Source organism: Haemaphysalis longicornis, unplaced genomic scaffold, assembly GCF_048455015.1.
Source record: "Haemaphysalis longicornis isolate Haplotype H1 unplaced genomic scaffold, Haemaphysalis longicornis Haplotype H1 scaffold_7, whole genome shotgun sequence".
Taxonomy (NCBI): Eukaryota; Metazoa; Arthropoda; class Arachnida; order Ixodida; family Ixodidae; genus Haemaphysalis; species Haemaphysalis longicornis.
Window position 1 is genome coordinate 14,704,239 of NW_027526422.1, and position 13,598 is coordinate 14,717,836.

At 45.8% G+C, this 13,598-nt stretch overlaps 1 protein-coding gene across 3 annotated transcripts in view; it reads right to left on the reverse strand.

The window, feature by feature from the left end:
• LOC144144572 (neuronal acetylcholine receptor subunit alpha-7-like) overlaps positions 1–13,598 on the reverse strand; it is a 178,685-nt gene that overhangs the window by 37,155 nt on the left and 127,932 nt on the right. For all 3 annotated transcript variants that reach the window (XM_077676081.1, XM_077676080.1, XM_077676083.1), the window contains 3 exons: positions 12,369–12,413; positions 2,801–2,910; positions 1,811–2,067 (listed from right to left, as the gene is read on the reverse strand). In XM_077676081.1, the coding sequence (XP_077532207.1) occupies positions 1,811–2,067; positions 2,801–2,910; positions 12,369–12,413 (412 nt within the window). The remainder of the gene's footprint in view (positions 1–1,810; positions 2,068–2,800; positions 2,911–12,368; positions 12,414–13,598) is intronic.

Sequence of the window (13,598 nt, forward strand, 5' to 3'; positions counted from 1 at the left end):
GCAATGCGATTCCCCTGATGGCCACAAGTGGCTTGTTTTCCGTTCAATAACGCCCAAGCTTGAGAGGCAGTTCATTTGAGGTAGTACATAAGAGCAAGCGCAGAGCCCCAAATTTAAGCCCTCTAGATATCAGGAGTTTTTTTAGCCCAGCCGGCTTTTCGGGCGGCAACGGGCCGAAGCAAAGGCCGAAGCCGCATTTTTTCAGGCCGGAGGACCGAAGGTGTGGAAACATTTCTCTGAAGAGATAAACACACACGAAGAGTAAGAAGTGAAGAAAGGAGGACTGCCTATAACCGGCCCACTCATCTGAAGAGGGTGTATATTTTGCAGAAAAATTCGCCACCAGTTAGATGCAGAAACTGTAGCTGCGTATATTTTATGATTTAAGTATTGATGTGGTAGTATAACCCTGTACCTTGTGCATTACCCAGTGTCACTGTTTTTACGTGTTTCGTGTGAAGGGGGATCACATAATTACCTTCCTATGGCGCTTACTACTTGACGACCCACGGGCCTTAAAAGCTTTGTGCACCGATACAAATGGTTTCACAAATTCATAAAAATGTATTACTTTTTACTCGGGTATGAAATCTATTAGGTATGAAACAAGAAATGCATTTTGCTTGATCCAGTTTTTACTAGACGGCACTAACTGTCTAGCAAGGAAGGTTTTTCTTGTTTGTTTCTGTACAAAAGTGGCATATCTCTAATATATGCAAACCAGGCCGTTGTGAAAAATTATATGTATTTGTAAAGCTTTTCTTATTAGTGCACGATTGTTTTTAAGTCCGTGGGTCATTTAGTAGTAAGTCACGTAGGAATGTTAACAGGTGAGTCCCCCATAAGAAAGAGCTCGTTCACCAACGGGAAAATATTTTCACTTCATGTGTTCTGCGTAACTTTCTGCTAATGGTTGAAACCCGAGTAACGAAGAGTGAGCAGGTGGCATGTTCGCGATGTGCCTGAACACAGCCGTTGTCTGACGGACATGGCAAATCAAAAACATTCACCGTGGCACTTCCCTATCTTTTCTGAGTTCGCTACCATTCAGGTCACACCGGGAGGATCTTCGGAGTGTTCTCAGAAAAAATAAAAGAACCGAGACACGACGCTAGGGACCACTTCCCGCCAATAACTAGCTGCAGTAGACTTGCTACTGGTGTTTCACCTCGGACTAACCCCAAGCTTCCAGCAGTAAGCAGGAGAGTCCCAGCTGCACCCAGTGTAACAAGACCAGAGGATTGAACAAAGGACTATTTACAACGCCATATAAAAAGAGTAGGCTTGTCCTGTTTGTGAACAAGTCAATCGTGATTAATGGTAACCAGGTCGTATGCACACAATTAGTATCAAAAAAGGAAGCTGACGCCGCTATAATCTCTTCTGTAAGGCGCAGAGTTTACGCAGACTGGTAAGAATGATAACCTTGCACGGCCACTTTGTCCTACTCCGAAGCAGAAATCGAAGTTCCCTAAAATAGCTGGTAAATCCAGCTGGCAAAATAGAGTTTATTGTCACATATTAGCGCTAGAAGGACCGTGGTTATTTTCTCTCCGAAAGGAGTCCCCACTGGAGAGGTCCAAGGAGACGGGTAAGCACGATCAGCTCTACTCCACTGTCAAAATCAGAGTCTGCGTAGTCATATAGAGCACCAGCTCAAAAAAAAAAAGCACAAATTATCTGATATTCGTTCCAGAAAGATCCCTGTCGTTTTCTGTGCGTGAAGGCTCCGGCGCAGAAGAGCCCCTGGGTGCTGATGTTGCAAAAAAGCCAAGTCGGTTCTTGGCGCGTATAAGAGTGAAGAGCTCACCTATCAGGTCCCATTCCCCGTTGGGAATGTATGTGGACAGGTCCCCGCCTTCTTCGCTGTTGACGCGCAGGTCCAGCTGATAGCCGTGATAGGTCCAGGAGCCGAATTTCAGGTCACACTTCTGATCGTCGAAGGGGAACCACGTGATGTCGATCTTGCACGTGCTCTTGAAGATGCCCGGAGGGATGTAGTTGCAGCTGCCGTTGCTCCGAACAACCACGTTGGTCGGATACGTGCCGTCAAATTTTTCGTCCGCACTGCAGCAGCAGCAGCGAGGCAAAGAAAGGGGTAACTGAATTCCTGCACTGCTACGCCATCGCCCTTTCTCTCATACCCTTAAGCCTTCATCGTTGTTTTTACTGCTGCTTGTTTTTGCTTCATTTCTCACCTGTGGGCAGCGGCTAGGCGGAGCTTTTGATTCCTAAGGCTCCACAGCGCATACATCGTAAGTTTTCGCGTGTAAAAGAACGATGAACACTCCCAGAATGCTTCCGCTGACAAAATGAATGCAAGGACCCATCAAGCGATTGGTGCTTCAAAAATATATTCAAGATCTCTGCCCGAGTGCGTACTGTCTGAGGTTCCCTAAAGCTGACTAATGGAGTCAGCACAAATCACCCAGCGATTACATGCAAATTGATGTTAAAGTTAAGCAATTCTTATACCAATCGCGATTGTGCTGCTAGGCCATATAACCTAGAGCGAGTACTTTTGCAGATACCCGGAATGACTGCTGTAAAGTATGTCATTATATACAGGGTCTGGCCGTGGTTACTTAATGCCGTCAATACTACAGTAAAGGAGGATGTACCAGGATCAGCAGCTTCCTATATCTTCATTCGGTTCGTTGCACGGGCTTACACAGGATTTAATTAAGACGCTATACTCATCTCCCTTGTCTAACTGACGCGACGCACTATCGAATGCAAGATTTTTCTTTCGGTTGCCGGATTAAACGAGTTGTCCGGGTAGACAGTTTGGGCCACTCACCTGTTGTACATGAGCACGTCCGGCTTCCAGATTTTGTTGGGCGGAATTCGCAGGTCTTGCACTCCGCCGTAGTCTTTTGGGTTCCACCTAAGGTTCACATCAATCCAGTCCTTTGCGGGTTTTGGGCGAGGTTGAGAACCGCAGTTAGCGACGAGCGTGAAGCCATACAGCGGGAGGAGGGAAAATGTGGTCCGAATTGAGCGAATGACATTAAACAATAGGTACGTAGAGCCGTTGATTTCCTGACACCATCATGAACTAAGCTACGGGTATATGCCGCAATTTAAATTAAAATAAAATGTTTTCTATCTCCAACCGTTTTCATGAGATGAGCTTCGGTGAGCACTGGGGTTAGAGCTTTCGGGCACAGCGAGATATTTTGTGTTTTCTTCAATTTTTTTATGCTTCTTGCTTACGATTACTCTTCTTTTAGCCGCCTTCAGGGCCATCCTTATACGAAGGAAATGAATCATATGCAAATTACATTTGCTTAACCTACTCAGGATTTCTTTGTTATTGTTTGCAGCGTTCACCAGCCAAGATCTCGACCAATTTACAGGCGACGTGTTCAATCGCACAGTTTTAGGTGTAGTCAACAAATAAATATATGTGGTCGCACACTTTTATCCCTTTGAAGCATTAATCAATATTAATGATTTACAAACACCGCTTGACATCTAGTATCAACGGCTCCTGAGCCAGCCAGCTGGAAAATCTTCCGCTAGAATTTTTAGCCTCGGTGTGTCACAACTTTACTGGCTTCCCGCTATGGTCAGGGGATACCTTCAAGGCCACCAACCCGCACCCGCACCCAAGAGTGGAGGGGAGTGGGAGGAGAGGGAGGAGGTCTTCACAATGGCGAGCACCTTGAAACAAAATTGCCCTCGTTATTTACCGGAGCATATCCATCAGAAGAGCGGTCATGGGAGGACAGGAGTCTGGGGTTTTGCAACCCCGATCGTCACCACAACCCTGACCCAACAGCGTTTCCTCGCGCACAAGACAGCCTTCAAAGCTCAGGACATATCGAACAAAAAATGATAACGCGGTAATCTTAACAAGTCACCCTTTTCTCACCTGTGTTTGTACGCGCTTTACTCAAAACAGATTTAACTAGTTTCCAATTTACAGGTATGCGAATTACACCTGATTTGCTCACTGACAAACTCTGTCATTTCGGCTTCATATTAAACATGCGAAAAGGTGTTCTAATTTCTGTTTCAAAGCCGCCGCCCTGACAGCGTATAGGACAAGTGATGAGGCATGCTAGACTAAAGTTTTTCTCGAAAACGTACGTTTCACGAAGTAAAATTGACCTGAACGTTTGGCATCGTTCCTGCCAAGCGTTAGGATTACATCGTCCTAATGAGAACAGCCCAAGCATTGCCATATCACGCATACAGCAAAAAGGGCGCACTTGTATACCAAATCTTCCACTTTAATTTATGTAACAACAGAATGTAAATTGCTGCTTTTGGGTGGGGTAGTTGACATGTCCCATATTAGGTTGAAAAAAAAAAACAACGTTTCGAAATAATTTGCTGATTTTTACTCGGCCGTAAAACAGATGATGAAAACAGATGATGGTCCAGTAGGCCTCGCGCTTAAACGTAGGGCGCTGAGGGCATCAAGGGCTCCACATTTGTAGGAATGCGGGTTCGTAAACACTAAACCTAGATATCAAAATCGATTTGCTCTAGTTTGTCAGTCTTGAGTGAACACTGAACTGGTTTGTGTGCGTGTGCGTATGCGCGTGTGTGTGCGTGTGTGTGCATGCGCGTGTGTGTGCAAGGGTGAGTGTGTGCATGTGTGTGTGTGTGTGTGCGTGTGCGTGTGCGTGTGTGTGCGCGTGTGCATGTGCGTGTGCGTGTGCGTGTGCGTGTGCGTGTGCGTGTGTGTGCGTGCGTGTGCGTGCGTGCGTGCGTGTGTGTGCGTGCGTGTGTGTGCATGTGTGTGTGTGCGTGTGCGTGCGTGTGCGTGCGTGTGCGTGTGTGTGCGTGTGTGTGTGTGTGTGTGTGTGTGTGTGTGTGTGTGTGTGTGTGTGTGTGTGTGTGTGTGTGTGTGTTTCTACAAGCTTCTGGTGTGAAACGATTTCACCTAAGATTATACAAGAAACAAAAGGGTGTTCGTAGCCTATAACCACTCCTTCTGTGTTAACCAACATAACGGAGCTGTTTTCGAGACTACTGCGTACGAGTATAGAGCTTCGTTTGATCGGATAACGCGTGAGCTCTGAACTATTAGCGCACTGGTCTTCCCCACGATACAAAATCCGGCTTTGAACAAACCAGCCTTCTTTCAACATTTACTATTTTTTATAACTAGAGATAAATTTATGCAGTACTCACGGCAGACATAAACCCTTGCGGCTTCAAAAGACAATGAAGACGAAATACGTCCTAGCTAAATCTGAAAGAACTAGTTAAGAATTGATAGGAGTAAATATGGGCACTGATATATGTTGTTTGTAGCAAAAAGACAACAAACATAATATATTTTTGAACTGCTCTCAACGCAGTGGTACAAGCGATGTAATAGGGAAAATGCTAAAAACATGCTTATCAGTGGGCTAACTCTGCGAAAGTATTCATATCCTTTGCTAAGTTGGTTGGGCGCGGTGAGCTCAAACGAAGAAACCCGCGCGCTCTTGATACGCAGCTCATGCGCTGTCGGCTGGAACGCAGCTGCGGTAAGCCATATTCTTGAAAACAGCTCCATTTGGTTGGTCAACAGGAGGAGCAGCTATGTACCATGAGAAACTACTTCTGGTAAAACCCGGTTTACACTTCTGTTAATTTTTTAAAAATTCTGACATAATCTCTCCTGCGTTCATTTGTTTATGTTTATATATAAAGCTGAGAAAATACAAAAAAAAATTAGGCAGCTCAATTTTGTACTCGAAGTAGAGACTACAATCGCGCAGTCTTGATACTTGACTGTGACTTTGGTCGGCGGCTGCCAGTTGCCCAAACAAGCCGCTGTGGCGTCATAAAAGGGGGAGGAGAAAATGGCTGGTGAACCGGCGCTCCTTCGTTCATTTCCCGTAATCTACAACAATTCTTTGAATTTTACATTGAAATTGATGTAATTCTTAATGTGACACAACAGTCCTTAAAAATGCCAAACTTGCATTTTATCTTCGTGTTTTTTTTTGTTAACCCTAGCCACCTCAGTCAACCTGTGGCGAGATTGTTTCTATTGCAGATGGTACGGCAGAGCTCAGGGCTGCCGGAAAAACAGACTACAATTCCGTCACTTGCCCGAAAGCTCTGCCAGACCACTTCTTCCCCTCAGACCCCGTTTTCCCTAAGCTTTACAATGCTTGTACAAGCAAGAATGTTTGCAACATTTACGAATGTCGCTTCAACAGCCGAGGGAAAAGCCGTGCGGTATTTGTGCGCAGACAGTATAAAGCGGTAAGGACGTTCGAACGCCCGGAGCGCACGCAAGATGGAAACAGCCAGGCATAGCACAAGGGGAAGTGAGCATGCTGATAACAATGGGTTCGAGACGTGAAGTTCGGCCTTCCTCCATTTGCGTTCCTTGAAAGGCAAGGTGAGTGGGCATTCCCCGGTTGTTGGTTGTTATGAGCACAAGATGGGAGCTTCGCCCAGCCTGCATGTGATGAGCGAGTCGTGACTACTTTCATTGTCACGTACTGCCCCGGAAATTAGTACACAAGGATCAGTTGACGAAGCGAAATTTATAAAGTTGAAATTTTCACCCCTATCTAAAGCTGCACCCCGATTACTTTCCTCTTTGCGTGACAGTCAACGTTTCTCTATCGCAAAGATTTCCTCGCGCGGTAAATTGCATGCTCGCAAACGGCAAAAATTACTATTCGTGGATAGAAAACTTTGCATTAAAGTTTTTCTGGAAGAAAAAAAAATCACTAGAACTCAAATGGATGACAAGGCCGAGCAACGAGTTCCAGCCCTCGCTTCACGGTGGCTTTTAATGAAATGAGCAATGCCCCTACTATGCTTCAACACAATTTGATGAGACGCTAGCACGAAGAAATGTCTTCTCTGGAGCTCTAATGAGATTTTTGTCAGTCAGTGATCCACGTAGCGGAGAAAGTTGTCATGGCTGTCGAAACCAAATGCGACCAGCTGAATAAAAATATTTCTTCCTCGCAATTTTTTCACATTCATCCGGCGATGGTAGCAAGAGGATTCACGATCAAACTGAGAGTCTCGCTTCACACTTTTATTCTTCCATTTCGCCCTGCAACGTCATTGGGTCGGAAGTGTTCTGATATTTTGTTATCGGTGGAAGCGAAACCGTGGATAGCGTTGATTGGGCCAACGCTTTGACAGGACGATACGCGCTTTGACAGGACGATACACAAGCAGCCCCCTTGCACTCAGCTCGCTTAAACCGGAGCCGCGGACGGAGGCAAATATTTCGTCCCTAACACTTCCCTCGCGAGGACATGTTTGCCGAGTTCGGACGAGGAAGGCTTATTAGCGCACCCGGACACCGACGCCTAAGTCTTGAGTCGCTTTGTTTTTACGTAGGCTTGCGTGAAGAGCAGCTTTTGATGTCTGATAGCGAGCGCGTTTGAGGAAAGCATTATCGCCGTCGGTAACGAGAACGTCCACTGACTGCGACTGAGCGAGCGCCTCGAGGAGCGTTTCGCCTCAGCGGCTGTGATTGACCTCTTTGGCTTCTTACTTAAGAACAACCGATATTAAGCGAGGAAGATCCACAGACCTTCGCCAAATTAACAAGAACATTAAAATTTGATATAATTGTGGATGGATTTGAATGATTGGTACTTGAGTTGGCCCAGAACTGAGGCATGCCTTTGTTGAGAGGATCAATCCATCGATTTCCCAATCAGTCAACCAGGTCTTATTTCCAACATTCGGATTCGGTTAAGGGTTTGGGATTTCCTCCAAGCAAAAAGCGGCCGGGCACCCCTAAAATGTCGCCTGGTAACCCGCATGCACAGGAGCCATTTCTCAACGTTGCTTATTAAGCGACTGCCCTAAGTTTGTGCACTGCCTTGCCCAGCTTTCTTTGCATATATCATCGCTTAAGATCACTTTTATATTAAGTTGTGCTCACTTGTATAGAGACAGCTGGGCAAGAACATCTGTTTACTGGGCCTCATCCAACGCCAACTTCGCACAGCGTCTCTGCGCAGGATTTACGCCATAGTTTGATGCAAGCGGGAAAGGTAGTAACTTTTTACAACACTCACTTTCTACGGTATAGTATTACTCGATAGAACTTCACAATAAACGCCGTCTTCGCACGCGGCCAATAGTGTCTGCTCAAAATACCCTCCATAATAGCAATCTGTAATACCCAGCAGCAGCGTGCCAGAACGAGTTCAAGATGCTGCACCAGCATCTCAGTTCGCTGCGTCGCAATATTCACCAGAACCTTTCACTCCGCTTGCCTTCTTACGCACACGCGTGTCAGGGCCAGAAAGGTTACGTCCATGTAAGTTTTCCAGCCATCGTACTCTCTACGCATCAATGAGCCAGTTTGCTATAGAACAGGCGGATATTCATTGCTACACTCTCGTTTTTTTCGTCTAACGTGATTGGTTACGTCTACACTATTCGTAGTTAGCGAATAACAAAACCAAAGTAGTGGCACACTTTGCAGGAAAATATGCCCGTTTCGCAAATTAAAATGAAAGTCGTGGCATAAAAGCTTAATGTGAGTTGTGTGCACTCCCTAGTCCTGCTTTTCGTTTATATATAGCGCCAGGCACACAGAAAGCTGCCGAAACGAATCAATGCAGGGCGCAAATTTTCGCTGGCGTTCTGGTTGTACCGATTCATTCGGAAGACGCCGCGCTGACATGAGTCGCCGAAACAGCGAGCCTGGCCTGCCACCGTGAAACGAAAGTCGAAACACGTCCGGGACATGCAGGCGGTACAACAACATACAAAGCAGGCTTCGCAAAGCACATCCAGCATCAGATATATTTCTTTCTTTTCACACGGGTAACACCAGACGGTCAGCCGCCAGCTGTCACCGTGTGTGTTTGTGTGTCCCGTCGCGTGTAATCTGGTCGAGACCTCGCTAATCGACGAACAGACAGAAAACACAAGTTTTCTTGTAGCTGTGCGTGTGCGTGTGTATACGTGTATTGGTGCGCTTGAACTCGTACATCTGCGGGCATGTCGACGTCCACTCCAGAAAAAGCCACACGTTCCCCATTTCAACTGCGGCGCCATTTTTTCAAAGTTTCAATCGGTGGTTTCTTATGTCTTCCAGAAGCGCGAGCGAGCTTCGCCGACACGTCAGTTCGCGGGTTGAGGGAAGAATAGAATTATTGAGACGATTAGGTTTTGTTTAGTGTGAGCCCTTTGATCAAGAACATTGAGCGTACGAATAGGTGCACGCCGATAATGTAGGACCAATTTGTAATTTTTTTCTTTCAATCAGAAATGTTGAAGTTTCATCGTTTTTATCGGCATAAGGTATCCTTGATCAAAGGGCGCGTTTAAGATGCACCGAGTGCAGTTGGTACCTCTGAGAGGATGAGCCTTTCTTGTGAGTGTGCAATTTTTGTGCGGAATTTAAGGACGGTATCGAAGGCTGAAACATTGAACGCGGGACAGCAAGCACTATCCACAATTTACTCAGGAGTTCACCACTATAACGTGTTTGCGACACTACTTCCTGGGGTGCATCAGCACGCAGCAGATTGAGACAGTTAGTCAACACAACAAGGAAACAGAATGGCGGTAACGGACTTATAAAGGTTTCATTAACAAAACAGTGTTTGAGAAGGTCGCTGAAGTACATCTAACACCGACGTAATAAGAGACGCTGGCTGCCGCGAACAACTTTAGAAGATATAGTACAAAGACCCGAAAAAAATTTTCCTCGCATTGTTTTTTGTGCGTCCTACCAATGTTGTGCTTTTGGTTGTTTCTGATTTCAAGGTTGTTTTGGTTGCATAATTGCTTTGAGATAAATATGGTTGGGCTATATTGATCTTGCTAGTAGCAATCACTGTTTAAGTCGCTGGGTCCCTTTTGATGCGCAACGATGTGCGCGGAAAACACGTTACATTTCTAGGGTACGACGCAATCTAAGTCTTCCATAAAAAAGCTAGCTCTGTCTAGCTTTTTCGATAGATAAGTTAGTTTTCAAGTTCGCTTCTCTAAAATTCTGCATTCGACGCCAAGGAAGCGACGGAGCTTTCTCTACGGTGCAGATTAAAGGGAAACTATTGCCTGAAAATTCCGTAGGTATGCTTAAAGACCGATAAAGACAAGAGAAAAATAGGCGAAAATCGGCTGCAAGAGTCCGAGTTAACCGCAAACTTACGGTCTGCTCTTAAACCTTAGGCAAACCCAGCGCGGTGTGATTCTGCACCGCCGCTCCGAATGTTTAGCCAAACTGTATACCAGGAGCTTTTATAATTTAAATTCGTGCCCTACATCGGGTGCTCCGTCTGGTTAATCAGGTACACTGTAAATTGATGTACACCCTTTGTGTCTATAACTTACACCCTTGTACCTATCTTAAAACAAAGAAACACACGCTTTGCAATCTTGTAATTAGCGATAAAACACCCTCTAAAAAGGGGTTTTCTTGTTTTTATTTGGGGTGTAAGGATGTTAAAACCCACAAAACAATCTTAATGGTGTTTTTCTTTGTTTTTTTTTTCTACTAGGGTGTAATGGAGTTAGTTATAGACAATGATTTACAGCCTTAAGGGTGTAAATCGTTTTCCAGTGTACCTTGTGGCAAAGAACAAAGAATGCTACGTTGAGGGTGCTGCTGCGCTAACACGCACAAGTGTAGTTTTCTTCGAAAGTGGGTTACGCCTCAGTGCTAAAGCTTTCAGCCAAGCATCCTAGCATGCCGGGAAGACAGTGCACACAAACCATACCCGGATGTGCCTGGAAGAAGGCGTTTTTCCTGTAGTTTCGAATACATGACAGATTGTTATGCTTAACAGCTAACTCGATCATGGTCTTCGGTGTTTGTCGGGTGCATCACATCGATTACGTTAGCTGTAAGCAAAAAACAGAATATTTCTTATATTTGGACTTATTTGAGAAACTTTTAATCTGGTCACTTTCAATTCGCAAAGCTGATTCTAGGCTTCAAGTTTTACCCTCAGCAGTAAGAGCTGCTCTGTAAAAGTACAATGTACCATAGATGCACAGTTAGCTGACTCGTCCTAGTCCAAGGCATTTCATTGTGGAATGGCGTTATAAAATCGCTGTTTTAGGCAAGAAGGGATGTTGCCTTAGCTGCCAAAAAACTTTCTCTTTCTCTCACTTGAGCTCTGGAAACGTTTTTGACTCGGTGGGACAGAGATTTAGCAAATCTTGCATACTTGCATCCACAGATGTATAAGCCTAAGACTAGTTTTTTTTTTTTTATAAATGCTGCGCGTTCAAGCTTTAACTTCGGCAGCGCGGGCGAGTTCGTGCCGAAGGATGCAGCCGGCTCAACCTGAGTGTAGTCATTTGTCGTCAGTGCTACACAGCAGGCGAACGGCGTGTACAATGTACAACGTGTGTGTTTCAGTTGGCTATGCGCATTCAACCAGGCACATTGACGAAGCAAGGTCGGGCACTGAGGGCGAGCGAGGCGCTACAATGCGAAGAGCTTTCCCAGAGAACCGCGGACGGCCATGCGTGGCTAAGAGAAGGGGGAGCCGTGCGCACAGGAGAAGAAGGGTAGGATTGGAAGGTGAGGCACAGAAAAAGTGAGCATGCGTCGAAGGGGAATCGCTGCGAGAAATGACGCTTGGTGCGGCGGAATGAGGCAGGCGTGCAGTTCCGTGTCGAATTTCACGGTACACAGCCTTCCCTGACTGCGTATCGCGGAAATTCGAGTGGATGCGAACTGGCTTGCCAGTCGGAGTTTTTCTTTTTCTTCCTTTTGGGAACAGTCAGCTAGGCGTCTCACTTTGCTCAACTGTTTCTGTTTGTTGCTTAGCCGATTTCACCTTTTGGTTATTGACAATAGAGCTAAGACAAAGCTCCGCTGCCAGTTTGCATCCTGCGCGGCTTTGCCGAACGGAACACGTTGTGGCACCACCATTGCGGGTGTTTCTAACGTGAGCGAAAAATACGAGCGCCTGTGGTTAGAGGATAAATTCAGTTGAAAGAAATCACCCTCTCAGAAGCTGCTATTTAGATCTTTGTTAAACTGCTCGTTTCGGGAAGGCTCTCTTTGGACTCAAGCAGAGAGCCTGTTTATACGAGGCGCAGGCATTCGTCGTACATTTCACGCCCAAGTTGCGTGAATATCGCAAAATTGGGTCATCAAACGGATTGTAATGTTATTATGCGGTAGATAATTGTAATTCGACTTTTTTCGCTGCAACGTTTCGCTGCAACGTTGTTTGATACGAAAAAATGCGTTCAGTATCTTGTCTATAGCAGACAAAATTCCGAATAGTTAGATGCAAGCTTTTAATGCCCACAAAGTATTGCTCCTCCAACCTCCTTTATCCTCCAAAGATTTAAATAATGCTTACTGGTCCTCCCATCTGCACCAAAAGTGCACTTGTTATGAACTGTCTTCTTCGCTCAGTAAAAAGATTTGAATATATCAGGTAAAAGAAACTTACCAATGTTAACCAGATATTTGTAATAATAAGTTGATTCTTTTCGTCCTACAAGAGAAGAAAAAGAAACGAAAGCAAGGAGCATTACACTCAGAAAGCTTCTTGCTCCATAAAGTAATTATAAGGCGACAGTTAGCCTCAAGCATAATGGCTAAAAACAATTTCAATATCCGAGAAAAAATTTGATGTCACCCACTCATTCTCTTGAGCCAGAAAAACTCAATTGTTTTTCTACCTTTTGGAGCTCCCTTAAAATATTTCGGCTACGCGGCCTTTAGAAGTTCTTATAATTATATGCTTGCCTTCCAGGGCAATTCGCTGTGAGCTCTGACAAAATCTGTGAGCTGCGATTTGATTAGTTTTTAAGTTGAAGCGAGCAGTTTGTTCTTTTTAATCGGTTATTAGAGCCATTTATGGCGATTACAGAAACCACCATGCGAGCACGTAAGCGAGGGCTCTATCCAGGATCGCTCCGCGACAGAACGCCTGAATACCCGAGGCATGCGGCAGACACCCGTATCTATCCCACAGGGGCAATATCGAGCCAATGTAGAAAATAGTTTCGGCTCAGGGCCCCTAAGTGGCGCTGTTCACACCACAAAGTTTTCTTCGTGCCGCCAAAACCCAAACGGAAAAGCTGCAGATAGGCAGGAGAAGACCATTTACGCGGATACATGGCCTTTCCAGCGCAGTGCAGAAACAATAGCGTGCTTATCCTACGTTTAGACAGGCATTCTTTACAGCGTTTTTTTTTTTTTTTAACGATGCGCCATAAAAAATCTGTCTCGTGGCTGTCAGATGAGCCGACAATGGGCGGTGAAGGCGGACTGACGAGACACGGGCTCGCGCACACACGGCGGCGTCAGAAGCGCTTAGGCATGCCCGTTTGCCTTTGTCGCCTGAGTGGCTGCATCTTGCTTCTCTGTTGCCGCATCCCGGTAGTTCAGCTTGGGATGCGGGGCGAATTTCCCAGCGAACGCGAATTTCCCCCTAAAGCGGCGCCTGTGCGGAAACTCGTCGCGCCGCAATGTCAGAGCACGAATAACCGGCTTAATACGAGGTAGACAGACATTGAGCTGTAAAGCATGGTGTGCGTGTGTGTGTGCGTGTGGGCTGTGTGTGGCAGCATCTGCAAACACGGAAACGGGTGTGAGGGTCAGCGCAAGACACAACGTCACAAGACTCCGTCCACATCGCGCACACCAGCACGTACACGGATCGAGGGTGGCAGCC